The sequence below is a fragment of the Phalacrocorax carbo genome, chromosome 1 (genome assembly GCF_963921805.1).
Source record: "Phalacrocorax carbo chromosome 1, bPhaCar2.1, whole genome shotgun sequence".
Lineage (NCBI taxonomy): Eukaryota > Metazoa > Chordata > Aves > Suliformes > Phalacrocoracidae > Phalacrocorax > Phalacrocorax carbo.
In genome coordinates this window covers 92,672,009-92,699,716 of record NC_087513.1, presented here as the reverse complement: position 1 = coordinate 92,699,716, position 27,708 = coordinate 92,672,009, and the positions used below count along the sequence as shown (strand labels likewise).

The following is a 27,708-nucleotide window of genomic DNA, read 5'->3' as shown; positions in this document are numbered from 1 at the left end:
GTTGAAACATGTATTAGGATTGCCTTAAATTGCTGCTCCCACCTGTCAGCAAAGGTGTTATGCACCAGCTCTAGAAGAGCCTGGTTTTGGTGTCAGGGCTTTGTTTTCCCCTGAGCTGCCTTAGAGGCAGCTGAGGTGCGCCTGCCTGCGCTCACCAGAGTCAGGAACCCAAAAAGGCTTCAGCATATTCATGGTTAGTGCAAGGTCTCTGTGGCCGGAGGCTCAGGCCACGTGTTCTAGTAGTAACTATAGGTGAAAATGGTTTAGCCTCGATGTGGGTTAAAGCACCCACCAGGGCTACGTGCTGCAGCTCCAGAGGGGGAGGGCGCACACTGAAGTCACAAGAAGCATAAATGGCGTTTCACAGCAGCGAGTTGCTGTGTTGCTGCTGGGCCAATAGCTCGGTGCTGAGAGCAGGCGACGCCTGACAGGGCTGCTCAGATGTGACAAAACGTGGCAGCTGGCTTCCTGCAGGCGTCAAGATTGCTTTATGCTGCATGACGCAGACTACCAGGGAGAATGTCTCTGTGTAGTGACAAAACATGACTATCCTTGAGCAAGCTGCTTGATAAAGCCTTCCTAATCAGACCGCAGGGCACTGGGAAAGCAAACTCCTAAAAGTTTTTGCCATCTGCTAGACAGCAACGCGTAGTTACGGCATGCTATGGCGGTTAGTGTATGTATTTGGCTATTTCTTGCTATTCCCACAGACCAGAAGGTAGCAGAAATCTCACCTTCAATGGTTTTGTTTGATGCTGTATGTTTATGGCAAGGCCCGGATTTACCAAAGATGCTGTGAGTAAAGGACTAAAAAATACTCCCTGAAGCGCCACCTGCACACGCGCTGCAGGAAGGCAGCCTTTGGTGGGTGACCTGCTGCCACCATTGGGGGGGGGGGGGGGAGGCATGTGTACATGTGCTGTGCATGGGTCCAGGTTTGGGAGGAGCCACTGCCCCTACAAGTCCATTCTTAGGTGCTCAGCCTGTGACAGTTTAAAAAATGAAACAAAACACCAACCCCAAACTACTTTAGTTTAGTTTAGTTATACAAGAGCCAACTCACAGATAATTTATTCCCCTTTTAATTTATTATATGAGTGCAAAGTCCAAGCATGAACTCCTAATAAAGATAATGGCTTGTTCCAGGGGTTGGGGCAAACATTGTAGAGGCCTCACTGTGCTTGTACTGGCATAATGTACTCTTAGTAACAGCATATGAAATAAATATGAAATAAATATGTTTACATCATTCCGCCCCCACCCCCATCACTTTCTAGTACCACGTCAGTGAAAGCAGGAGGGCCGGCTCTGCCATTACTGGCTGGTTAATTAGTGATCAGGCGCTGGCCCAGCCACAGACCCTGCAGCCACCCACTGAGAAGACCCAACTAGTCACAGGCCTCATGTGAACCCTGCTACCAAAGGGCTGCACCCCCCCTAACGTTCCACATCCCCTGCAAAACAAGCAACCACCACCACGCACACAAAAAAAGAGAAAACCCACAACCCAACATGCATGGCGAGGCATGTGTGTCATTGTCCCATGTTCCCTCCCCCACCCCGTCCCACATTAGAACTGCTGCTGTAATTAGACAGAGCTCATGGACGTACAGCATTGAACAGCTGCAGGATGGGTTTGTTTTATTTAAATAAAAACAAAACCCACCAAACACAACCAACCAACCACACAAACCAACCCACCCCCCAAAAAAAAAAACCCCAACAACAAAAAAGAAAATTCCCTAAACAAACCCCCAAAAAACACCCCCAAACAAACACCCAAACAAAACACCAAAGCAACGAACGCCCCCACACTCCTCCCTGCCCGCGACAAGCAGGATAAGCACTGGCTGGCCAGCCAGCCTGCGATGGCACCAGTGCTTCTGACACACAAGAGACTTGATACTAAAATGACCTTTCACAAAATGCTGCCGACACAGCCTTGCTATGCTAAGTGGCTGGGCAAAAGCTTGGGGGGGCGGGGGAAGGCAGGGCACGATGTGACATCAACAACTCAATTTAAAATTACCATTGCTTGCATGATTTTTTTTTAATCATCTGTGCTGTATTGCCTATGCAAAATCTCTTCTCCTCAGAAAAGCATCACCCCCCTCACTGACTAATAGGACATTACATTATAAACTGCCAGTGTGAACATGTTGTTCTTCTGCGAGCTAGGCTCAACGTTAAGTATAATGGTAGCCATTAAAGTGAATTTTATTTCCCTTCTTGATGATGTAGGATACCTGCACGTCAAGGCTAGAGAGAGATACACAACAATACTAATAAAATAAAAAGCGCACAAAGAGAGAGACACACACAGACATTTAAGGACAAGAACCTTTAAGGCTGTGTCTGCGTGACCACTTGCACTGACACACACCAGCTCCGAGCACTGGCACTTCTGGGCTTCTCTTCCAGGTTTGGCCAAGGCTGCCTGGCCAGCACGGGCTAGGCGCGACCCTTGGCGTGTGCTGGGAGCTCTGCCAGGAGCAAAGGTGGCGGCCCAGCGCAGCAGAGTCTGCTCCTCTGTGGGTAGTAACTGGGTCCAGCCTGAGGCCGGGGTGCCGATACACCTGCTACCACCGCAGGCCCCATTCCCGAGATGGGGCAGGTTGAATAGAGCTGCGTCAACTCCCGCCGCTTCCTGCGCTACCTCGGCCAGACCTAGCCGGCCTCCCCAGGGTTAGGTAATGACCAGCCCCTGCAGCACACACTTGATACGAGTGAATGCTGCCCTCGCCCAACTCCTGCTCGCTTGCTATTAGCAGCAAAAGGCATTGCGCTATTTTAGTCCTTAAAAGCCCCTGGTTTTGTGCAACCAATTTTCCCAGGCCAGGCTGAACACCCTCAGCTGACTTAGAACCTACAGAAAACCTCTTCCCCCTCAATTAGCTTGGATTGGATTGTCGAAGATCCGCGCAGACTGTACTGCCACGGCTCGGACATCACAAGCACACTGCTTGTTGTATAATGTGCAAAACTAGGAGCCGGTATGTCCTCTTTATATATAATCGTCTTTGTGTGGGTCAGCTGCCACCCAGCTCCCAGTAAAACCAGTTAAGTGCTAGCACGCCTGTGGTACACAGAAAGGATCGTTCTCTCCAAGAAACTCAGCCTTGGGAGTACAGCAGTGCTGGACAAGAAACATCAGAAATAAAGGCCATCCATTACCCCGCTCACACGACAACACACGTGGTGTTTTGCCAAAGAACTAAGACCAAGGATTTCGGCACTACCAAGAGATCTGGGGTGCTCCCATCTTATGAGGCCCCAGCTAGAGACAGCTTGAAGAATGCCATTCTAAAAGCACCAGGTCCTTTTCCAAGGGGATCCAGGACTTGGAGGTACTTGCACCGAGCATCCAGACAGGGGTTAGGCATTCCAAAGCACCCTGTATTTTAGGAAATACTCCCTTTCCCAGGGTATAGTACAAACCACAGAAAAGGGAGCTATGCCCATACAAAACATCTCAGTGAGCATCAGCTGGTCTCTTAACAGGACCCAAAGGTGGCAGAGGACAAACCCACACCAGGAACTGATCTGAGACCAACCAAAAGCATTTCACAGATGTCACACAAATGCCCTTCAAATGATGCTAACATTCAGGTGTGGTCACTCCTTCCTAGGGATGAAACAAGATTAAATTTAACAACAGTACTCTTCCTTACAGATCCCAGGAACCATCTACCTGCTTTATAGCACGTGGCTATGCCTGCTCTAGCTCCTGTTCAGGGACAAATAACGATAATGCTTAGGAAGAAATAACAGGTCAATGACTGTGACCTTCCAGCTCTGGCTCTATAAACTGCTTTACTGAGGAGGAGCTGAGAGCTGCTTCAGCTCCATGAAGTTTTGCTTCAGTCACACCTGCTCTCTGCAAAACTCGTGTTAATGAAGTTGGCCACTCCCTCTGGGCGCTTCCACGCGTTACTGCAAGGTTTCAGGAGTTAATACAGCAGGCAATACAAAATCCAGTCTAATGCCCTGGCTGAGCACAAATGACTATCACCTGAACAATGTGTGCCCTAAGAGTATGGAGAGGCTAGGCAAAATTAAAAAAAAAAAAAAAAAAAAGAAAGAAAACAAAAAGAAGAGGGAAGCAAATTGAGTGAGGCAGTCAGTCTTCCAAGGGAGTGCAAAAGAACTTGGCAGTAACGCAGAACCCAGTGCAGGCACAAAGCGTACTGAAGATTTCAAGTCTAAGAATTAGACACCCACAATTTAGTCTCCTTCTGCCCAGAAAACAAAGCAAAAAAGTCAGAGCTTTTGTCTACAGAAGGACAGACCAAGGGACGCCTCGAACGGTACCAGCATATCACACAGGCAGCATTACGTCTTGCCTCAAACAAAACCCTGGCACTGAAAGGGTACCTCAGTGTTCACAGTCCATTCCCCTTGCTCCCTTGGACTGGCAGTTCTCAATAAGAGACCCTGTTAGTATCATTCGTGGTAGAAGCAAGGGACCTGACAGGGAGACATACTAGTAGAAAATACCCTGAGATCACAGATTCACTTCTCATCCATCACCAGAAAGATGACGGCAATTTCAGTCCTTCCTCATCTCTGCTGAACTAAAATTGGCAGCTGGAACATGAAAGGCTTTTTCATCCCTGTATTCATTTAGACTCTGTCAGTCATCTCAGTGCCTTTCACGCAGCTGGACAGACACTCAGCCGTACCCTCTCCCCAAACCCACCGCAAAGCTGTATCTCCTTGGTTCAGCGTAGGTATTCCAGGAACATCATCCAGAGAGACTTTGCTGACCTGAAGTTTCAGCATCAGTACACTCCCCCTAAACACTTAGGTCTGATAATTTTTTACAGGTTATCTCACTTTGAGGTCACTTGTAGGAATCCAAATTTTCCCTTTGCCCATTAATCTTCGTTTGTACATCAGCATGAACCTGCCAACTCTATTAGCAAGTGCACTTGCTAACACCTAAAATGCATTTCAGCTACAATTCATTTCGCTGACTCACACGACTAAATCATTAGATTAACACACCAAAACCCCACGGATTCATACCATCCTTCCAGACACAAGCAGTCCAGAAATAAAAATGGTTGTCAGAGGGTCTACTTACTTACTGTATTATGTATTCTGAAAATAAAGAATTACTTTCCCACATGAACCTAAAGAAGGTTTAGTCTCAGGAAGTTTGTTGAAAAAGAAAGTCACCCTTGCCTCTCTCTTGAGCGTCACGCACTGTAAGAAATAAAGCCGGTCAGGCTGCCCAAGGCAGAACAGTTTGTACACATGCACTTCAACTGTCCAAGTTAATTTCTTAAGTACAACTGGGACAAAAATCCCTATGCACCAAAAAAACCCACCAACTTTGCAATGGAAGGTTTTATTAAAGACAGACTACAGGATATCATAGAGCACATTCTGCTTTTATGCTATGTGCTGTTAACAGTCACATCAAATGCTGTGCAGGGTTATGATCAACTCTGAAAATACAGTGAAAGAGAAGGGCACGGTAAGCTAGTTGGAAATTGTAGCATAAAATAAAAGATTGGAGGAATCTGAACTCCAAACAGGGTGTAAATGAGAAGACAAGACTATAAATCATTACACCACAATCAAAACACCAAGAAAGAGGGTTTTATGCTATTTACTCTGTAACACTACAAGAAAAATAAGTGAACCCAAAAACTTATTTAAAATAACAAAGTGTTGTTTTTACATCGTACATAACTACTGTGCTGACTCAGACCACCGATCTCTGAATTTAATAAGAAGGTACAGGTTCACTGAATCTCCCTGCTCCACAGCATAAGCCAACTGCTCAGTAGCTGAAGCCCAACGTATTAGCCCTGGACTCTCCCACCTTTAGCAACATCTTTGGTTGCCATCAGAAGAGAACACTGACCTGGTAGAGCCACTGGAATGCAATAACGTGAAAGGTCCTGGCTCCCATCACACGTGAAAAACCACAACATGACAGCGAGTACTGCTTCCCCAAGGATCACAGGCAGCTCACTGAGGCACCCGGATCACTGCTGCTACACTTCATGCTTATCTTGAGGGACACTTGCCTGCCTCAAAATCGGGAGCTCCTGTGGTTCCCTTGAACCTGTCAGCTTAGGCACAGACAAGAGGCTAGGCACACCACCACAGATGTCGACGCAAGCTGCAAGCATCTCCTGAACATTGGATAAAAACACTGAAAAGGGCCGCTGCTGCTAGCATCTGAAATATCTAAGTAAAGCCTGTTTTGGATGTGTTCATACAAGCCACAGGCATGGTGGGGGCTCCGTGCCAATGCTCAGCTAAGGCTCTCCAGCCTACTCAGAGAGCACTGAAAGTCATGGTCCTCAAAAGCTACCAGATTATAGCCGGTAGAGGAGGATGTGGTTGCAGAGAGAAGTAGAATGTGTTTCTACCCACATCACAGATTCAAGTGAGGATAGAAGCAACAAGCAAATAACCGAGGTAGAAGGCAGCCAGCGTTTAAAGCTCTTCCTGAGCAGCCAAGATGTTCTGCAGGGTAGCTTTTGGCTTGGGGACCCAACTGGCTACACCTGGCCACAGTGTAGAAGTTATGAAAGATACGACAGTAACAAAATATCCTGGAAAAAGGCAACCAAACAGAAGCACCACCTGGACCACAAGTAATGGCCTTGCATGCACCATCACAAGCCCCTGTTTAGACTGTGGCTCCCTGTGCTCACAGGACACATCCCACCACACTAATGGCATAAATTCCCCCACCGTAGTGCTCAAACTACCTTCTGAGCAATGTCACTGCATCTAGAAAGCTCCATTCCCCTGTGGAATGGGTAAGTACGAAGAGACCAAGAGCTTGTTTCAAGTCTTAGCAGCCGTCTGTGATTTCAATACTTCTGCTCTGCGCTAAACCATGTACCTCATGACGGGACTAGACTCAACATCTGAGTGATCAAGTTCCTATTCAATAGCTGGACTGAGTAAGACAGCCACCAGAGAAAGCCCACAGTTCCTGGTGGGTGGCTGGGTAGTCTCGGCACACTGTCTCTCCCCAGCAGAACAGCAGTTACTACCACTGACACCAAGGCAGAAGGAAACTTGTCCACTTAGCAACTCTGGCCACTTAAGAGAACTGCCTCTTGCTCAGAGGCTTGCCTACATATCTCAGTGTATTTCAGACATACTGGTAGATATATCATTCCTGGCTATATGCCAATGCACTTAGGGTTGAAGAGGAAGAAGGAGAATCCAGCTCTTGCTGAATCCAGAAGAGGCTTGGTGGCTTTGAGGAGCCCTAGACTACAGCCAACACCCTTTCAGGTGACCACGGCCATCTTGTTCTGTGTTTGCACAGCTGCTGACATAAGATCATCACAGCCAGTGTCTAAGCCCTCAGTATTACCACAACACAAAACCAACACTGGCATGGCACTACACTTCGAATAATAAGTTATTATTACTTATGAAAGGAGAAGTGGTTTCTAGAGCTTGATAAACTCTTAAGATATCCCATGGTGTTAGCATCTATGAGAGACAGGAAATCTTGTTCACAGTCTTCTACCCATATTAACACGTTTGGCTTTGTTTCCTCCCATGTTCCACATACATTTCAACATATGTATGCAGATAGCTGACTTAAACTCCCCTCTTAATTACTGCTAGCTTGCAGCAGTCAGTCAAGGAGGGAAGGGGTAAACCCTGCACAGGAAGTACCAGTATAGCTAATTATTTGTCTGTTTGATCTGTGAGAGACAGACGGAAGGTGCAACCGGCTGAGGTCAATAATAGGAACCCACATAAAAGTATATTTGCTTCACACAGCAGTGTGTGCTACAGGACAAGAGTGCTGCTCTTACCCCCAAAAAAGGTGCAGGACCCGTTGCTCAAGAAACAAAAGGAGATTCTGAGCTTCTAAGTGACTGTGTAACTACAGTGTCCCCTTACTGCTGTGGCTGTATAAGCTATTCCCCTGGGCTTTTTTCTCTTCTTTGCTGTAGTCAGCCCACCATGCAGCTGGGCTGCAGCTAAATTGTTGCTACGCTTCAGCTAGAGGAAGAGAGGAAATGGAAAGAGGACCTGGGCTTTCTGGTTCAAAATGAGAACATGGCCAGTGAAAGAAAGAAGGCAGCAGCCTCAGAGACACAAACTGGGCCTCCGATGAGTTATCAAGCAGTGTCACGCCCTCCCTCTGCCTTGACCTCCCCTCCACAAAATTACCTTGCTCAGCGCAACGCGAACATGTGCCAAAAGCCAAGCCCTGTTTATCACATAGGTTACCTTCAGGATCAGGTGAAACTTAAAGAGCTTTGGGAGCTGCTTGGTTCACACTCGTTAACTTCTCTCTGGCACTTATAAACCTTAGACTTGGCAGAACAAGGGGCAGTTGGACCTCGTATCTTACCCAGAAGTGGAAGCACAAGAGCTGAACTGTTTCACAACTCTGTTTAAACAAGTTTCTAGTTTAGTTTGCCTGTCTGGCGCACAAGTAGAATAATTATACAACCTGTGTTCAAAATTAGGCTGTGAATGTCCTTATAATACCATAATTCGTTTTTTTAATAAAAGAGAAATTACCAAAAATCCATCCTAAAAATAGCAAATTATTGCTATTTTTAATTTTAGTTTCTCTTCAGATAGGCCTAGGCAAAAAGATTACTTAATTCTCTGTACAAGTATACATACAGCATCAGGAAACATTGTGAGACAGAATTCCAGTGCTGACTAACATCCTTTGATATGCAAAACCACCACCAAATAAGATGAAGTTTTCCTACACTCCAGATTCTTTCCAACCTGTTCCCACAGCTGTTGGATGAAAAGTCTCAGAAAGTTAAAATGGAGGAGCACTTGAATCATAATAGCCATTATCTCACAGATCATTTTGTACCAGCGGAGACTGAATTTTCCAACTGACAGACAAAAATAGCTACTGCTTTGATGAAAACTTGCAAAAAAAACCCCACCAAAAACCCACCTCACCCAAATCATCCAATTTTTTATTTCTTTTCACTGGAGATGATTAAAAGCATCTTACCCCGGATTATGCAGCTCAGTATGGGCCCCTAATAAAAGACTTCATTGCAAAATTGCCGTATGACTGAGTGAAACAATGGCTTCTTTATTAATATTTTAAAGACTCCTGAGGGAAATGCTGTACAGCTGAAATGCCCTCAGTGAAAGGTTCATTGCCATGCTATGCACTTCTGCTGTGTAATGTTTTACAAGCTGTGATGCCCTGTGAATGGGGAGAGTTAGTTCTCAGCTGGTAGAGGCAGCTTGCATAATACCAGACAAGTTAATCGGTAACAAGCAATGCAGGAGACCTTTGTTCTGAGTGTGACATACACAAATTCCACACTAAGCACATTGATGCTTCTGAGAGTTACTCATTGACATGCTTTATTAAATTGCTTGGACTATACCTTGATGCACCAAAAAGATTAGTTTAACAGGGCTGCATCCCTCTGATGCCTTCCATCTTTGACTGTCGCATTATAACCTCAACCCACGGTTCAGCTCACTACTCGCACAAAGGCACTTCCAGGGTGGATGATAGCAAGCACCTCTTGCAGCACGCCCACGTGTTGAGACAACGGCAGTGGGCAGGCAAGGAAGCAGCAAACAGAAAAATGCAGATTGGCAGCCAGCAGAGCTCTTCTGTAACAGGACTCTGTTCTTATGGAACTGGTTATGGGAAGCATTTGTTGCACCCGCCCTGCTGCAAAGCGAGTGTCCCCCTGTCCGCTCTGACAGCTTGCTAACATACCACCCTACCCCCAGCCCCCCTGAATAAAGGCAAAGGGAAAGGAGGCATAAGGCATGCTTCTCCCAGCACTATTTGGAATGCCAGACCAAGGACAGCTGGCTTCTAGCAGGTGGAAGACATGCTGCACCAAAAGCCCAGGAGCAGCACAGCTCTTAACACTCATCAGAGCATTTAGTTAATATCAAGCCTGAGGAAAACGATGCTCATTTTCATCACCCACAGCACTTGTCCGAACAAAACACATCTGCTGAACTGGCCTGCCCTGTCACTGCTTATCATACGACCTCACCTCCCATCTCCCCAAGGCTGGATCCAGCCAGCTGAACTTCCAGTGCCAGAACTTGTGTGAGTCTCCGTCAGACGGCCATAGCTGATCTGTACAGCTAGATGAAATTACTCGCTTGCTTAAATGCCTTAGAAGCAGTAAGCCAGTCTCACTGGTGTGAGGCTGAGCAAGGGAAAGAGGAGCTTCCAGCAGTAAGCTGCAGAGTCTGCCAGTCCCCAGCCTCACTCTCGAACACCACTGCACAGCTGAAATTAAAGGCAGGGGTAAAAACAAGCATCGTGACAGCTCTCTCAGAAGACAAACAATTCCCATTCTTCTTTGATAACATCCCTCTTTTATAGGTTATTTGCATGTCTGTGGATGCCACAAATAGCTCTGAGGCAAGGGAGAAGGCCAGCAAAATAATACTCGAGGAGGTCCTTGCTACCGCCTGGCTGGAAAGCTGGCTGCGATGCTGAAAGCTGACACATCTCCCTCCACAGTTCCAGTCCCCAAGGTGGAGCCTGACGGCACCCGGCAGCCACCCGGAGGCATGCACGCAGCACCCTGAGGAGTCAGTGGGAAGAGCACCCATGGGAACGCAAGGCTGAGAAGGCAGTTAGCACATCCTGCACTCCCATGAAAACTAGCTTAACAGCCCACCCCCCTCCACAGTTTCACACATAGCCTACCAGGCACGCAAAGGCATGTGTAAGTGCACTCCCACAGCAATTGCCATGTTATTGTCCACTAGAAGAATTAGTCACCTAATAACAGCATCTTCTCAGCAACAGGGAGAAGGTTGTTTCACCCAGAATTTGGATTTTACCCATCCCATAGCAAATCCTTTTTCATGCATATCTTACCAAGGGCAGCATCCTCTCTCGCCCTCTATGAATAAGTACACACACATATATACGACTATTAAGCATTTTTTAATTATGCAGAGAAACCCCATGAGACTGACTGATTGCCCAAACACCATGGCATACGAACATAAAGCTGGAGTGGATGGCTGAGACACAGCAGGCTGCACGTCACTGGAGAGACCTTTCAGGCTACCTGAGACATGTGCAGTCTATCATCCCTCGAGTGTTTTGCTGCAGTACAAATGCCCTTATGAAACAGCTCTCAAAAAAAAAAACCCAACCCAAAAACCACTGAAAAAAAACCCCAAACCTTGACCTGCACAGAACGAGCAACAATTTACAAGGCAGAGCGTGCCAAAACCCAGAAATACTGGTTTTGTTATAACTGCAGGTCTAGGTAACCAGTTTTTTAATGGTTGCAGATTATGTGGATTCCTGCATAATCTGAAAGGTACTCAGCCACCTGAGACCCAAGAACTGAGGTGTGTGTACAGCACCACCTCCTGTGGAAAGTTTTACCCACTGTACTTCCAGTGATGTGAGGCCTTCACTGACAGATTTTAATTTGCCTTCACTTCTTTAAGGAGGCACATAAGCCATGAAGTCTGGTAGCCACAACAACTTGTATCAAGTACCTTGATTAAAACTAGTCCAGGAATGACTAATTTCAAGGAAACTTGTTTTGTCTAGAGAATGATGATGCATCAGATCCAGTGGTTTGCAAGCTTCTATTTCAACAAGATATTAATCAGAAATGTTCCTCAGGCAAAAGATGGTGAGTTGAGAAACAGAATCATCTTTCACCACGTGCACATGAAAGACACAAATGCAAAACCATCTCTAGTCTGTTAAATTGAGCACTTACTTGGCATAAAAAACATGCCTGCTCCAGACCTTGCTCTCAGAAGGAACGTGAATGCAGGTGAGTACTGTAATTGTTTGCTTGCTCCAAATAGTACCTACTTTATATAAAACGGGAAAAAAAAACCCCAATCCACTAACAAAAGGTAGAGCAGTACCTCACTGGATGTGGGAAACAAATGCAAATCCCTGCTCTGAATGTCCTACACAACATCAGTTGATCAGAAAAACTAAGAAACTGCAGGTTTAGCCTTCACTCATGAAACCCCATCATCTCATAAATACTTCATCGCTATCAGACTCCCTTCTTTACTTCCTCCTTTCCTTCCTCTCCCCATTGAAATGGCAAACTGATGACAAGGCTGAGAAAACAGACTGTTCTGAGCTATTCATGTCTATCCATTGTCACTTGTGAAAATACATTTTGTACTGATACAAGGACACACACGTCTATGAAGTGAATAAATAAGTGCCTGACCCAGAAAGTCAAAGAGAACACCCAAGAGGCTTCAGGGCAATATTCACCCTTCTCCTGTATCATGAAACTAGGAATAAAGAAACAGTTACAGCTTTACACCTGAACATAGACTGATTTTTCCATTGTGAACAGTTGCATTTTAGCCTCAACTGCATCTCCCCTCCTCCCTTGAGCCAAAGTGAGTTATTCATTAATTCTGATATGCTTTAGTCACTGCCTAAAACATCAAGTAGTTTGTAGAACAAAGGCAGGAGTTAAGGGTCAAACTGGTGGGAGCAAGTGCTGGTATTTGCTTTTGGGGTTTGTTTGTTTGTTTGTTTATTTGAGGGTTTTTTAAGATTAAAAGTGAACTTTCCTTTTTCCAGGTCCATAGAAAAGAGATCTAACAACAAAAAAAATTGAAAAACTGCTGTACTACATTAATTAAATGTTCTGTTCTAAAACTAGGCGCACAAGCTGACCCTTACTTAGTTAATTAGTCTTTGCTGTTCCCAAAACAGTGTTGTTCTCTCTCTCTCTTTTCCCCAAGTACTCCTTGGTCATGATTTTTCGGAGAAATGTCACTATGTCACTGCCTTGCCCTTCCTAGTGACTGTCAACTAAGTATGAACCACCAAAGTCACCTAGAGTTTGGCTATTAACTTCAGCAAGCATTTGATCTAGCCCTCAGCTATCTCTCTCATCTGCTCTAAGAAGTCTCCATTTAGAGACAATCAGAGAGCAACTGCCATTGCAAACACTTTTCAATTTCAGTTAGATCTTAAACTGTCGGTGATGAAAACTGCGGAGAAGGGTGGAGACAAACAAACAACCCAAAACAAACAAAAAAAAACCAACCACAAAACACCAAAACCAACCAACCCACCCCCAAAAATACCCCACCAATGTATATGTAAAGGGAATTGGGGGGGGGGGGGGGGGGGGGCAGGGAAAGTGTTAGAAATTTTGTGTCATTACTTGTAATAATGATTCTGCAATTTTCTTTCTAAAATTTGCTGCATTTAGTATTTTATTTTGGAGAGAGAAATACAAATCAGAACATCTTCATACAGAATTCCAGAGCCAAAGACTCTCGTGCCAAATTTGAAAAGCAGCTTAGCCAAGCTCAGATAAAATCAGCACCAGAGTTAGAAATGAAACTCTCGAGTTCCAAGCTCTTGTGCCTGAATTCAGACTGCCAAACTTACTTTTCGTCAGCAAAACAGAAGCACAAGAATTTGCATGTTTGCAAACCATATAGGCTGGTTTTTGGAGCTATACTCAGTATTCACTGCAGCAGAGTGTTAACACTGTAAAAAAACAATGCCACCTGAAGAAAGGAAAGAGACTGCTAGGCATTAATTAATTTTAGCTGGTGTTTTAAAAAGGGACCTTCATCTTTGTAGTTTAGTAGGCCAGATTTCTCTCTGAAATTTACTCCGGACTCCTCCTCTACTAATCAGTTGTCCTACAATGATACGGTAGAGCTTTCATAGCGACACCAGCATTAACATCTCAGCAGCAGCAACATCTCTTACCAGAACACAGGTGTAATGAACACACGCTAACTCCATATCAAATGAAGTTCCACTGCACCAACACAGCCAAGGCCATCCTCCTCAATGGCAAGTGCCTTACCTATTTCTGAATTCACCTCGCCGAGGCTGAGAATAATCGCTCTGTTAAACTCAGTACGTTAAAATATTCAGATATCCATTAAAGAATGAAAACATTCACTACCATTTACTGAACAGCATACTCCTTAAAAATGTTAGTCTGTCTCAGTTTCCTTCTACGGTTGTCTTGCATGCCACACAGTCCCCCTGCTCTGGCCCAGCACGTACGGCGCTGTTACAGTTACTGGGGCTGAGAGGGGAGAAAGGTCTGGTTTCTGCTTGCCATGGAATGAGACCTCTGTGACTGGATTTGAACTCCTCTCACAGAAAAGCTCACTGAGGAAAAATACCTTCCCAAGGATGATCTTTCTGTATACTGTATAATTTCTTTTTCATCAGCTGTGACAAGCCCTTGCATGTAAGAAAATCCAGAGGTTTTTATTTTGCTTACCTAAGTTTTCAGGCAACTCCATTTCTTACAGAACACAGATGTAAAGATACTCCAAGATTTAAAGTGTTAGCCGCAAAAAGGTTTCTATAGTTTACATTATAAGGCTTATGTGCCAACCAATCAGAATAAAACAGTCACTGCTTTATTTACTCATTAAAGAACATTGACTGACATCCTTTACAACTGCTGGCTTAACCTAGACTGTTACAGAAGAAACTACAGACAGAAGAAGAGCTATATTCTGTGTACAATTATCACTACAGTAAAAAGAGATTTTAGACCCCTCTGCCAAAAAATTACAATCAATAAATGCCTGTTAAAATGACCAGTCTGCAATGGGAACTGCAAAGTGTGTAGCCAGAGTAATACCAGATCAAGAACTTAGTTTATGATTCAGCTGTGGGATTCAAAGGACAAACACATGTAGTGGAGACCTTGAGAAAGAAGACCAGCCTTAATTTTTGTTTTGGAGAAGCAATTCAATTGCTTTGTCCCACCCACCTCACTTATAGTAGCTGTAAACTCAATTTAAACAACCAGCAAAACGGGGTTATACCTGCTTTGCACCAGCATACAGGAGACAGACTGCGGATGAGAGAGAGAGAGAGAGAGAGAGAGAGAATTCTGCTGAAGTACTAAAATGCTCTGTGAGTGTTGGTGAGACTTTCATTTTTCCCTTGCAGTCTGTGCCTTTTTTTCTACTGCCATTGAAAAGCCACGACTGAGGGATTTTAGGCATGTGGCAACAAATACCTGTTTGCTTGTTTAAATCTGGTCCCTTTGGGCAGAAATGAGAAGTTGTCAACTTTTAATGACAGCCTGGAAATGGTTTAAAAAGCGGCAACTTTGTTGATACTGGCTGCCATTCTCAGTGTTGAATTTCACTAGTCCTTAAACCAGATACAATTTCCTGGCAAACAGCACGTTAACCCACAGATCCGATTTTATTCCACGAAATGAGACGGTGAAGCAGTTAGCCCTTCCTCTCCCCTCAATGAAATCACCATTTTGGCAGTGTAAAATTATCCAAGCTAGAAATACTGTTGCTACTCCATCATACTGCTATAGTCTGACAGCAAAACACTCACAAATACACATAGACAGTAAAACAGAAGCTATGCATGTGCTGGAAATACATCTGCACTGATGCAGAGATCCGTCCAAGGTACGCTTACACACCGCTTCAACCCCCTTGTACAGACCTTCATTTTGAGGCACGGATTTAAGTGAGTAAGCTTGTTCTGGTTTTCATATTGAGTATTTCTGTCTCTATAAACTCCCTTATTTTAACATTTTCCCATTTTATTGGACTTTAATGAAAGCATACAGAGCCAAAATCAGATAATAATTAGTAATTTAATATAAACCACAGGAAATACCAGCTGATGTGCGTAATTACTACTGTGTACAAATAAACCTGCACCCTATCTGGAGAATTTGAATCCCTAGTGCCTGGAATACTCTAAGCCCCACACAAGCTCACTGTAGAGACAATCCAGAACAGGAGTCATGGTTGTCATCGAAGAAAGGGCTAAGAAGGTGTCCCTGCAGAAGCACTGTTAGGTACTGGTATCCAGTCCCAAGGACACATTCAGCCAAACAGAAGACTCTTGACTTTCATTTCATTAAATATTTCATTGTACTACATTCACTCAAGAAAACTGCATGGATTAATCTTTTTACAGTATCAAAATTAACCAAGTTAAATGCCCTTAATAAACTCTTTGCTTTTGTTTCTAGTTGATCACTAGTCTCCTGGAGAGCTACTCCACATACAGAACACCTTAACAGCTTTTCACTTTAAAACTTCCTATGATATAAAAGCACATTTGTCTAGCAGGTCTTACCTCCAAAAGTCCATCTTCAGGTAGGTCTGTGCAGTGGACAGCATTCTGAATCTTGTTCTTCCCAAAGACAGCACGCAGAGTTCCAGGTCGGAGATAACGGGCTATTTCCTGTCGAACACAAGAAAACCAGAGGACCTTTATGAACTACACTGTTTCTTTATATTGTGGATGCAATAGAATCTTATAAAGTAAAACATTATTGTGCTGGTAACATATGTTCTATGTACACTATAAAAGAAAATGAAGAGGAAAATTCTAGTTTGCACTACACACGTACACACAACTGCTGAAAAACCATGACCAAGACTGTGAAAACTAACTGCTTGAAATTGGGCCAATCACACCATGTCAGGTGAAATGCAGGACCCTTCATATTACAGATATGCCTTCCTGGCACTTGTATTAATAAAATTAGCTCATGTTAACACCTTTCCAGCTCTCAAGCACAGAATGTGCTGTCCTTAGTGAGCAGACAGAAGCATATCACCTTGCAGACTGCCTCCCCTAGCACTGAACTATTTGCCTCAGAACCTGACATTTGCGAAGCCCAGCTACTGAAACAGCCTCTTGGTCTTCTCCTCTGTGGTGCTTCTCTGATGCTGTGGCTAGTGCCAACATCTGATCTCCTCTGAGGATCAGTCCAGACTCTTTCTACATCTTTCTCTGTTCTTTGAGGTTGACATTTCAATGCTCTTCTTCCTCTATAATTCAAAACAACAACTTCTGCCTCTCTGAGTGTTTCTCACTACAGAAGATACCGCTCAGGTCCTGAGATAACATTCCTCCCCTACCTCTTTACTATGGTATATCTCCCATCTTATACTGCCATAGACTGCCTTCGTTGGCTCTCCCCTCCACCACACTCTTTCTTTCAAGGCATAATGCAGTCCAGCTGTACTTCTCTTCCCTATCACCTTGCAGTGTTGTATTTTAAACCATTTCCTATGCCAGCTGTGCTATACTTTGTTGGCCTCTCTTCCCAATGCCCTAGAGCTCTTCTCCAAGCCTCTCTCACGCATAGTGAGTCTCCTTTTTAAGATTCAATGATGATAGCATTAACCCAGTTTTCTCACCTTAAAACCCTTTGGACATTCTTATACGAGTGCCTCCTGAGCACTGTTGCCTCTGAGGGGACAGGCTAATGACAAGCTCATGCTACAGCTGCTGAACCAAAAAAAAAAAAAGCATTCTTCCTTGCCAACAGAGCTTACATCGGCCCCTTTCTGAAAGGCAACAGGTACATTAGGGTGTAATCACATTGGAATCAGCCAGTGCAGTTCCACTGTGCCACTCCCAGGTGTTTGTTTCGGTGTCACAGCTGGAGGTTCCTGCCCCCACAGCCGAGTCACCAGACTGGATAGTCCAAGCGTTTCTTAACTGTCAGTGTCAAATGGGTTCAAAGTGCATTCAGTAATGGCTCCTGGCTGACCTGGAAGACTTTGCACAGGTACAGATGAGAACCACTCGCATGATGCATACTCTCTTCTGGGATGGCAGTGGATGTTTTGAGCCTGTCCCAAAAGACCTCACAAGAGCATTATCTGACAACACCCTTCTGCCACTTTCCAGCTTCACCCATTTGTCGTGTCTCATTACTAAACTAAGATAATTGGACTTTAAGGGCAAGATCTTCTCCTAGCTGAGCAAGTCCTAGATATTTCCCGGTAATAACAATGAACAATTATGGTGATTGTTACCTGGTAACCTAGCTCTGTTACCTAGGGTGATCTGTTACACACCTGGAAGACAATTAGACTGCTTTAACGCTTGGATTGTGTCTAACCCAAACATGCTATGAGAAATTTCATTTCCTCATTGTTACTGTATGTATGCCACAGGTTATACAGGCTCTTTGGATATAGATGTCAAGGATATGTGAATAAGATACACTCAACATCAAACAAATTTGCTTCAGAGGGGAGTTCAAGAGTTTCACTCAAAAAAAAAAAAAAAAACCGCCCCGAAGAGGAGGAAAAAAAAACCCTCCTCTACATGGTCCTCATTAAAGGCTCGTGATAAGAAAGTCTGCTGGAGAAACAAAAGTCACATGGCAGTTAAGTATAGTTATGTGACACTTTAATCAAGCCTTCTTTGAAGCAACCGTTGATTCCAGTAACAACTAGCTGTCAGGAAGCTGGCAATAGCACTAGGCTTTCATTTATTTTAGGGGAAGTTTGGGCATATTAGAAAATTTACTGTGACTATGAAACCTTTGGAAACACTTTAGCAATAAACAGCTCAGATCTAAAAAGCTAAAGCTTGGTATTTCATATTCTGTTTATTTCCTATCCATCAAACTCTCTTGCTCAAACTGTTCCATCCTCCAACAGGCCCGAAAAATGCTGCTTCTTATGAAACTTGCCCAAGTTTTCCCTTGAATCATCTTCCTCACCAAACCTACTTTTTTTTATTTTGTTAGTGTGCGTGTCTTTCTTTAAAAGCAGCTATGGCCTCCTGACTTATAATTTGTCCTAAGCTCTCATTTCTACTTCACAACTTCAGAACAGAAGACCCCATGTTTCTCCTCTTGGATTCTTTCTCACTGACATTGGCTAAAGCTCCTACTGCTGCAGTACACAATCTTCTGTTCTTCCTTCAATTTTCAATGCAGGTTGCAACACATTCTCCTGCCCTCCTGAAACGCATCAGCTGTCTTGCTCAAAAGGGGACTCATTATGTTCATCTGGGATTGCATTAGAACAGAAGTGCACAAAGGTAGGCTCTCCAGCACTTTACATTGTTAGCACCTGATTTATAAGAATCTAAATAAGCCTTTCTTGCCATCAGTTAACAAACAGGATGAGAGGTAAAGCAGTCTCTGCTTATATTTACATAGCCAAAAAAGGACAATAATTATAAATCCCAAAGTTTCACTATTCCGTTGCTTTCTTATCACACCACTGAGAAACCCTCAGGCAACAAGGCCTCTGTAAATGCTGGAGATACAAAGAGCTATAGGGATCATATATAGGTGTCCTTGCGTGTGTATGGCTGGAAATCTTGGGAACATTTCAGGGTGTTGTGGTTTAACCCCAGATGGCAACTCAGCACCACACAGCTGCTTGCTCACTCCCCACCAGTGGAATGGGGGAGAGAATCAGAAGGGTAAAAGGGAGGAAACTCATCAGTTGAGACGAAGACATTTTAACAGGTAAAGCAAAACCTGCGTGCACAAGCAAAGCAAAACAAGGAATTCATTCCCTACCTCCCATTGGCAGGCAGGTGTTCAGCCAGCTCCAAGAAAGCAGGGCTCCATTACATGTAATGGTCACTTGGGAAGACAAAACGGCATCACTCTAAACAACCCCCCTTTCCTTCCTTCTTCCCCCAGCTTTATATGCTGAGCATGGCGCCATATGGTATGGAATATCCCTTTGGTCAGTTGGGCTCAGCTGTCCCAGCTGTGCCCCCTCCCAACTTCTTGTCCACCCCCAGCCTGCTCGCTGGTGGAGTGGGTAGGGACAGAAAAGGCTCAGCAGCAACAAAAACATCCCTGTGTGTTATCAGTGCTGTTTAGAGCACAAATCCAAAACAGAGCCCCATACTAGCTACTATGAAGAAAATTAACTCTACCCCAGCCAAAACCAGAACACAGGGAAGGAGGAAAAGAATTCCTTACTGAACTTATTCTTCATAGTACATATTAATATTCACTCTTCTGGCTCCACAACAGGAAGCTTGTCAGGGATTTTATTTATAGGGCCTCATCTGCAACAACGGGGAGATACAAATATAATAGGAGAGTTTGGGTTGGTTCCCACACACCCCTGCATCCTTTTAAACCTCTTTTTCTTAACCTTTCTGCTGAGTCTAGTTTCCAGAGTATGTGTTTTGTGCACTGGTTTTCAAAAACTTTTTGAAAGGAGTTGAGAGTGGGATGATGGCAGAGTTAAGAGCAGCTACAGCTCTACCATATGCATGAGAGGAGAGTAACGTGTACACTGGAGCTTCATGTGCATGTGTAAACAGGGATGCCACAAGCTCGCACTTTGTGTAAAGAGCACACTTTCTGCTGCAAAACAAACCAGGGTTGCTGTACCAAAAGGCTTCATCCTCTTTGGTCTTATTCAGCAGGCTATTCGATCACACCTTACAGGCTGGACTTTGATCTACAGCTAGCCCTTTGAAGATTCGTGTCCTACACAAGATACAGATGCATATATTTCATGTTTCTCTCTATCATATAACTGTGCCCAGCTCAACACTGCCTGTATGAAGTACTTAGCACATTCTAAAATCTTTCTATTTCTATACAAGTGAAGGGAAACAAAAATGTCACCAATGCCTGCAATATGTCAAAATCAGACTGAAAAATAATAAACATACTCATAAGCAAAGCTCATTAACTGCTTTTCTTTCAAACGGCTGTTTTTTCATGGGCTGGATGGAAGTTATGTAAAACAGTAACATGTATTCCAGCCAAAACTGCAGATCTTAATAAAATTTGGCCAGGTTTTTTAAAGCATCTGCCCTGAATACTTGATCTGGTATCTAGAAAGGCTGAAAGGCCACTGCTCTTAAACATTCCTGCATGCTTTGTTGTTTAAATGGCATTCAAGGAAAAGCCAAAGAGGTGACCACTGACTCTGTGCAGCAACCATCCCCTCCCTCCTCAGTGGGAAACAGCACAAGCTCTGAATGCACCAAAAACATACAAAGGAATGTACCAGTACTTAAGGAGTAGCTACAAAGATGATGGAGACTCCCTTTTCACAAGGAGTCACATGGAGAGGACAAAGGGGAACGGACACAAGTTGCTCTTGGGGAGATTCCAATTGGACACCAGAGGGAAATTTTTCACACTGAGAACAGTCAACCATTGGAATAATCTCCCCAGGGAAGTGGTTGACTCCGCTCCCTTGGACACTTTTAAGATTTGGCGGGACAGGGTGCTGGGCCATCTTGCCTAGACTGTGCTCTTCCCAGAAAGGTTGGACTAGATGATCCCTGAGGCCCCTTCCAACCTGTGATTCTGTGAACTTTTACAGCCTAAAAATTAGTTCTCCTTGAACATCAACTAGAACAAGGGAAGCTTGAAAATTCATTACTGGTCCTCTTGAGTGAGGCAGAATAAACATTAAGAGAGTTTGTGATTAAACCCTGTTCGACCCACAGTGTGCTCCAGGCCAGGTTCATTCTTTTAAGGTTTGCTTTCGGGCCAGCAGCATTAAGAGGACTTCTTGGGCTGCAACAAACTCTGCACAGTCCTGTCTAAGCCCTCAGTAAAACACCTTGTTCTCCTCCTCTCTCTGAGCCCTGACTGCATGTCTGTTCCTTTCTCTTCTTGGCATTCCTCATTCATCATTCTCTCTGAAGGCTTTATGTTGACTTGGTCTCCCCATCTCTGCTTTCCCCACCCGGCGTTCATGATGCTTTTTTCTTCTGCAGGTCTCCATTGTCCACTGCTGTCATGAAAGAGATGGTCCTTCTTTCCCCTTGAGGGTACAAACTGACCCAGAAGGCAGTAGCCAGCCTCAGGCAAACAAGCTGGTCCTTCTAAGGACCAGCTACGCCCTTGTCAAGAGAACAGAACACACATTAACTGCAAACAAATAAAATAATGTAAATTCCACCACTCAGTGGAATTTGTCTGGCTGAACCTTAGCCATCGGAAAGCTGACTGCCATGTCCAAGCGAGGCACCTGAGCTTCCTCTGTAGTGAGCGGAGGGTGATAAGCCCTTTCAGTAAAAAAAAAACAAACATTAAAAAAAATTTATTCTTTTGCAGTACAACAGCTATGTAAGGTAGGTAGGATAAGTGCCTCTCTCTTCCCATCATCACAGCTCTTCAGTTGGCTTTTATTTTCAGGGGATTTTAGCACCCGTCATATCACACAGTGCTGGTTGCAGCAGGGAGCTGTACAAAATACTCATTCCTACACAAGCCATCAGCAAGAGGTAAAATGGTAAAAGCAGAACAGTCTCTGTCATGCAGAATACAATACTAGAGAAGCAACTCCTGTAACGCTTATTCAAGCTAAGAAACACCTTAGCTTTATTGTTACTACGGGAACAACCTCAGCTGATCAGTCTGACATATCCTTCACAGAAGTTCCCATCCAAAGACAGGTTTAACTGTCGAAATAAAATCTGTGGTCACAGATGATCTTGTGCATGATACCACAAGGGCTAGCTTGCCTCAGCTTGCTTCGCATGTTTTCTTTGCGGCCCATACTCCTTCCAAACACTAGCCAACCAATTTTGATGTGTGTGCTTCCCCACCAGTCACCTCAGCTCTGACGTGGTTTATGTTCCCCAGTTTCATGCGATAAGCCACCTTCCACTCAACATCGGCTGCTGCAGAACACAATTTTCTACGCCTGCATCAAATCAAGGTCCATTTAATCATCCCGAAATGCAGTGCTAATCCTTCTGTCTATATTACAGAGAAAAAACCTACATAAGATGGTGCTGTTGCCACTGTGAAGTCTATAACTGGGGAAGAGCACATTTTGCCCTGAAACCTGGTGCCTGCCTGTTAAAAGGTACTTCAGGAAGTTTCTAAATACAAAACTACGTCAATGTTAAAGAGAATGCAATAGGTTTCCTTCAGCTTACATTTCACAAACCAATCCAGAACAAAAGTCTGTTGTTGACAGAGTGCCGCATTTTCTCTTTCTTTGCGTTCCACATGAGCTGCAGCAACGTCATGTACAAATATGGAGTCAGTATCAATGGCCTTATGCACACTTCCAAGGGAGTCAGTGTTATCAGAAAGCCTTTTGTACTTTCCACATATCACAAAAAAATAATCAAACCAAAACAACCTCGTCCAAACACACACACACTAAACACCCCTCATCTTTTAATCTTTATCACAAACCAAACTGATACACAGGTTCTTGAGAATCTGGAAAGGTTGCATTGAAAGTCTTTATAATATTTAGCTTAATCTTCTGTCCCCTGAGCACTGCATATTCGACCTAGACATTCAGGTTGTCTTCTCCTGACTGATGGCAAAATATTTATGCCTCTGATCACTTACTGGCCATCCTGACAAGTTTCTCATATCTTTAATCAAGCCAAAACTCTGTGTGCATATAGTTATGCGCTTGAAACAGTGTGGCTATAAAGGTTTGTTCAGCAAATTAAATCATCTGATCCAAGCAACAGCAGCCAAATTTTCAATTTCAAGGCTGTAAAAAGTGCATCTGAGGCTCACCTCCTTCCAACAGTAGCAGCAAGTAATCAAACCATAGTTTATTTTGTTACAAAAGCCTACTCTGGTCTGAGTAAAAGTAAAAAAAAAAATTTAAAAAAATCCATCTGCTTTTCTGTTTACTTTGAAGTCAGCCTACCTCTGAACTATCAGTCTGAAGCCCTGTATCTTTTAGAAGTTTTGTTAACGGACCTAAAATTATCTTCCATACTCCAGTGTTGGCAGTTTTTCGGAAGCTCACAAGTCTGTAGAAGTTGTTACACTGTCTCCTTCTCACCCTCCATCCCCTGAGGCACTTTGATTCTCTCTGCTTCACTCCCACATGTTCCCTACCACTCTTCCTCTCTGGCAGCCCAAAGGTGCTGCACCAACTCTCTGCAGATTCTGTGCTGTGGGCAGCAAACGTGGCACATTTGCCAGCCTGAGATAGCATTTTCACTGGTCTTGGCACTTCTGGTTGATGCTTAAGCAATTCTAATGATAACTGCCCTGCTCAGAAACTTACTGACTGCCATATTTGTGTGTGTATCTGCCATTGCCAGTGGGCTGAATTTAGATAAAAGCAAGCAGCCACGCTTCCGAGTTAAGTGTAAACTAGACTGGATGGTGAAGTCTTGAGGATAACTGACATACCAAATGTAAGTTGGTCACAAAATAAGAATAAAGATAAAATATCTGGCTATCTTGTTGTATTATGTGGGTGCAATAAGGGATATTTACACTACTTGACAAGTTGGGAAAAGGAAGCATCTGACAACTGCAAAGCAGCTAACCCGACAAGACATCAGAAAATGCAGCATAACTGTAAATTTGATCATTAGTTGCTTTACTTTAAGCTTTAAAGGTGAAATACAGCTCCTACTGATTGTATTCCAGTGCCTTCAAGGCATCCAGAATTTCATCTATTTATCACCGGTAAAACAAGGATTAAAAAAAAATAGGAGGCTGCAAGAGATATTTTGGGATTTCATTAATTCATGTTAGCAAAATATCTGGAGAGCCTCCAGTGAAAGTCACCATGAAGTTGCAAGACATTATTTTTAGTCTGCAGATATCTTGGCTGAGTTTTCCCCTGTAAGAACAACAGTAATTATAAATTATCTTTTCCTCTGAAATTTTCGAGCTGGAATTTTACATTTGCAAAAGCAGTCCAGCTATCTGAGCTTAACACACTGCAAAGCAGAAAAAACAGCTTCAAAACTCTACTGAGACTTCCCCAGCTGAACCAACTTCGGACCATCCATTTCCGCAGAAAAGGCAGATGGACTGAAAGACAAAACTCACAGGTCCGCTGCAAACCCTAGGGATCCTTCTCATTCAGGGCTTACCATGGGAGAAAGCTTTCCCTTCCACTCTGCCCTCAAGCCTCTCCAATCCAACAGCAAGCTTTTCCTTGGAGGCAGCAGTGCTGCCATCTCTTCCCACACAGTTGTGAACAGCCCTGTTCTGATGGAAGGAATCACTCATTATTTGTGTTACAACTGTTTTTTAAAAGCCCATGCTGTGTTCAGGACTAGCTGTACTAGTCAGTGTTCCTATACATAGACAGTTCCTGGCCTGGAAAACTTATATGAAGAGACACGAAGAACAGAAAATAGGAGCAGAATGGACCCCATTTTTTGGAGTGGGAAACCAAGACAGGGAGGCAGTAATTTCCCAGGGGCACAAAGAAATACACATTTCAGAAGGATCACAAGTTCAATGTCTAACTTTTAGCTCAGATCTTTTAAATCGCAGACCAGCTCCTTAACTATTCTCTCTCCCTTTTAAAATGCTGCTTTAATTCCTGTGAGCACTCTGATGATAAGCCACAGTCTGCAAAACTCAGGCCATTTCAAGTTATCTATGGGAATTTGAGAGCTGCCATGGGAACATGAAGAACTGCTGCTCACCCATCTTTCACCCTGACCTCATTCTAGTCCCTTGATCTGGGAAGTCAAGGGGTGCAGAGAAAGGGAAAACTTCTTAGTAGGAGCATCCAAGGGAAGTCCCGTGTGCACATCAGATGCAGTCTATCATACTGTAAGTGAAAGAAGCTGCTAAAAATTCTGCTCAGGTGGCCCTGCAGTAGAAGAGAAAATGTCAGCCTAAACCAAACAGACCAGCAAGCACCACCCCAAATTATTCAGCAGGTTCTCAGCATTTGAATTAATCATTTTATATCCAGTTTGTAAAATGACTTTGTTTAGTTAATAGTGTCCACAGACAATGAGACCAGTGGTACAGAATTAAAACTATTACTGCAGCTGTTCTCATGGCTGACAGCAATTGCAGAAAGGAGGATTTAAAACTAATATAATAATAAATAAATAAAAATAATAAATAATAACACCACCTACCATCATCATAAATGCAAAACCAGGGAAGGGAAGGCCTAGGCCATGGTATTTGTTTTCACCCACTTTGAAGCCTTCAATAATGTAGCTCAAGCAGAAAATAACTGCAGATATGCTCTGGCCACAGCACATACTTCTTGCACTACTACAATGGCATACAAAGCACCTAGGGAATTTCAGTCCATACACACCCTGTTGCAATGTACAGTACAAGGATACCACCTATGCCACCTAGAAAGCCTACTGACCCCTCTTAGGGGAAACCCACTTAAGAAACTGATAGATCTCTTTCCAGCAGTGCTCAAATCCGTCTCTTGTGTACCAATTTATAATCAAGAATACTTAAGATACACTGTTACCTGCAGCTCTTTGGTTATTATTAGCTCTGCCACCAATTTATTAACCAAGCAGAGCCTGAATAAGCAGTCCTGTGGGATAAGAGTTTCATAGGTCTGATCATCCTCTTCAGCTGCTTATTCCAAGGGATCTTAAAAAAAAAAAAAAAAAGAAAAGTCATGTGCATTCAAGAATTGAATACTCATAAGCTGCCAACTGAAAGATATGAAACCTTTTGGGACAGCTACAGTCAACCACAACATCATCATGGTTATATGGAAAAGTGCTCTACTGCCCTTTTCCTACACATTTATAACTTCCTTTATTGCATGTTTTCAGCAAGCACCTTTGTGTGCTGACTCTTGCTAACTGCCTTCTATAGTGCCCTAGAAAAGCCCTTGCAGCCTGTTCTACCAACTTCTACCTTGGCTTATTATTTTCTTAATAGTTTTTTACTGGATGTATCATTCATATTACTTCATAACTTGCAGTATACGTAACAGCACTACAAAACCACTATGCTCCAACCAGAAGTCAGGAAGAAATCAAGTGAAGGACAAGGCTACCTATAATCAACAAAAGCCTGAGTCAGGCATGTAAGCAAATGTTTTTCATCTATTCAAACCAAAGATTCTGCAAACACACAAGGTCACTGTGACCAGGATGCTAAGAAACTGGAGAAGGAGAAAAGGTGGTTTAGTGCAGTAACGGTATCATTTTCTTTCCCAGACAGAGTGACCTCAGTACTTCCTATATCTTCTGGAAACAATGCTCCCTTCTTCCAAGGGAGGACTGAGGTTATACAGAATTTGGTTTTTGCCTGAATGCTTCTTCTCAGGGATTAACTTTTATATATTCAAAAACCTCACTGTACAATGTAAAAGAGTGATTTGCTGTCTGCTGTATCCAAACAACACCAGGGAAGCAAAGAAAACAACCATAGAGACTGAAATTAACCCAGAACCATCATGTTCCTGAAAAGGCTCTTACCTTGTGCCTTTATGGACTGAATTTATTATTGAATCTGTTCTCAGAAACCTCAGCTGCTACAGCAGAACCATAATAGAACAGTCCAAAGGCAGAAGTGGGGGGAAAAATCCCCCAAAATAAAAAGAAAGGGAATCACCAAGGAAGGCAGACCTCCTGTGATCACAGGAGGAGACCACAGCCTAGGAATTTGGATGACCAGCTCTGGGTCTTACTGACAAAGACTGTTTTCACAAGGGGGAAGAATAATTTGGTTTTTAAAAAGTGTTAAAACCCTCCCATAGACGAGGTAAATTGCTTTTTAATCCAGTGTGGCTGGGAGAAACAAGCCCTAGAGAGAACCCTGCAGATTACCTTTGATCAGCCTACCAGTGTAAAACTATATTGTGTATTTGTCTATACCAGGCTGGTATCTTACGATCATCTGGTATGTTAGAAGCCTACCTCTTTTTCTCCAATAGTAAGAAACAAAACTTTTCTCCTTAATCAATCCAAGATATGTAAGCAGAGCTACAATAAAGATATGGTATTTTGAAATGTATTAGCTAGCATTATTTAAAAAACAAACACACAAATGCCGGAAGAAACAAGGCAAGCAAGCTTCTTTAAAACTTTATGTGGTCACCTTTTAATAAAATATGATTCATCTATATGAGAATCTAAATCTGTAACACCACTCTCTAAAACATGGCATATATTCAAAGCTTGGAGAGAATCTAAACAGTAAGATGCAATACAAACAGGATATGGAAGCATTCATTTTGCAAAATAAGACCTGCAGATGGACAGTTATAAGCAAAACCCTG

General features: G+C 43.5%; 1 protein-coding gene across 2 annotated transcripts in view; it reads right to left on the bottom strand.

The window, feature by feature from the left end:
- NME7 (NME/NM23 family member 7) overlaps positions 1 to 27,708 on the bottom strand; it is a 93,712-nt gene that overhangs the window by 326 nt on the left and 65,678 nt on the right. For both annotated transcript variants that reach the window (XM_064466963.1, XM_064466955.1), the window contains exon 11: positions 16,085 to 16,192. In XM_064466963.1, the coding sequence (XP_064323033.1) occupies positions 16,085 to 16,192 (108 nt within the window). The remainder of the gene's footprint in view (positions 1 to 16,084; positions 16,193 to 27,708) is intronic.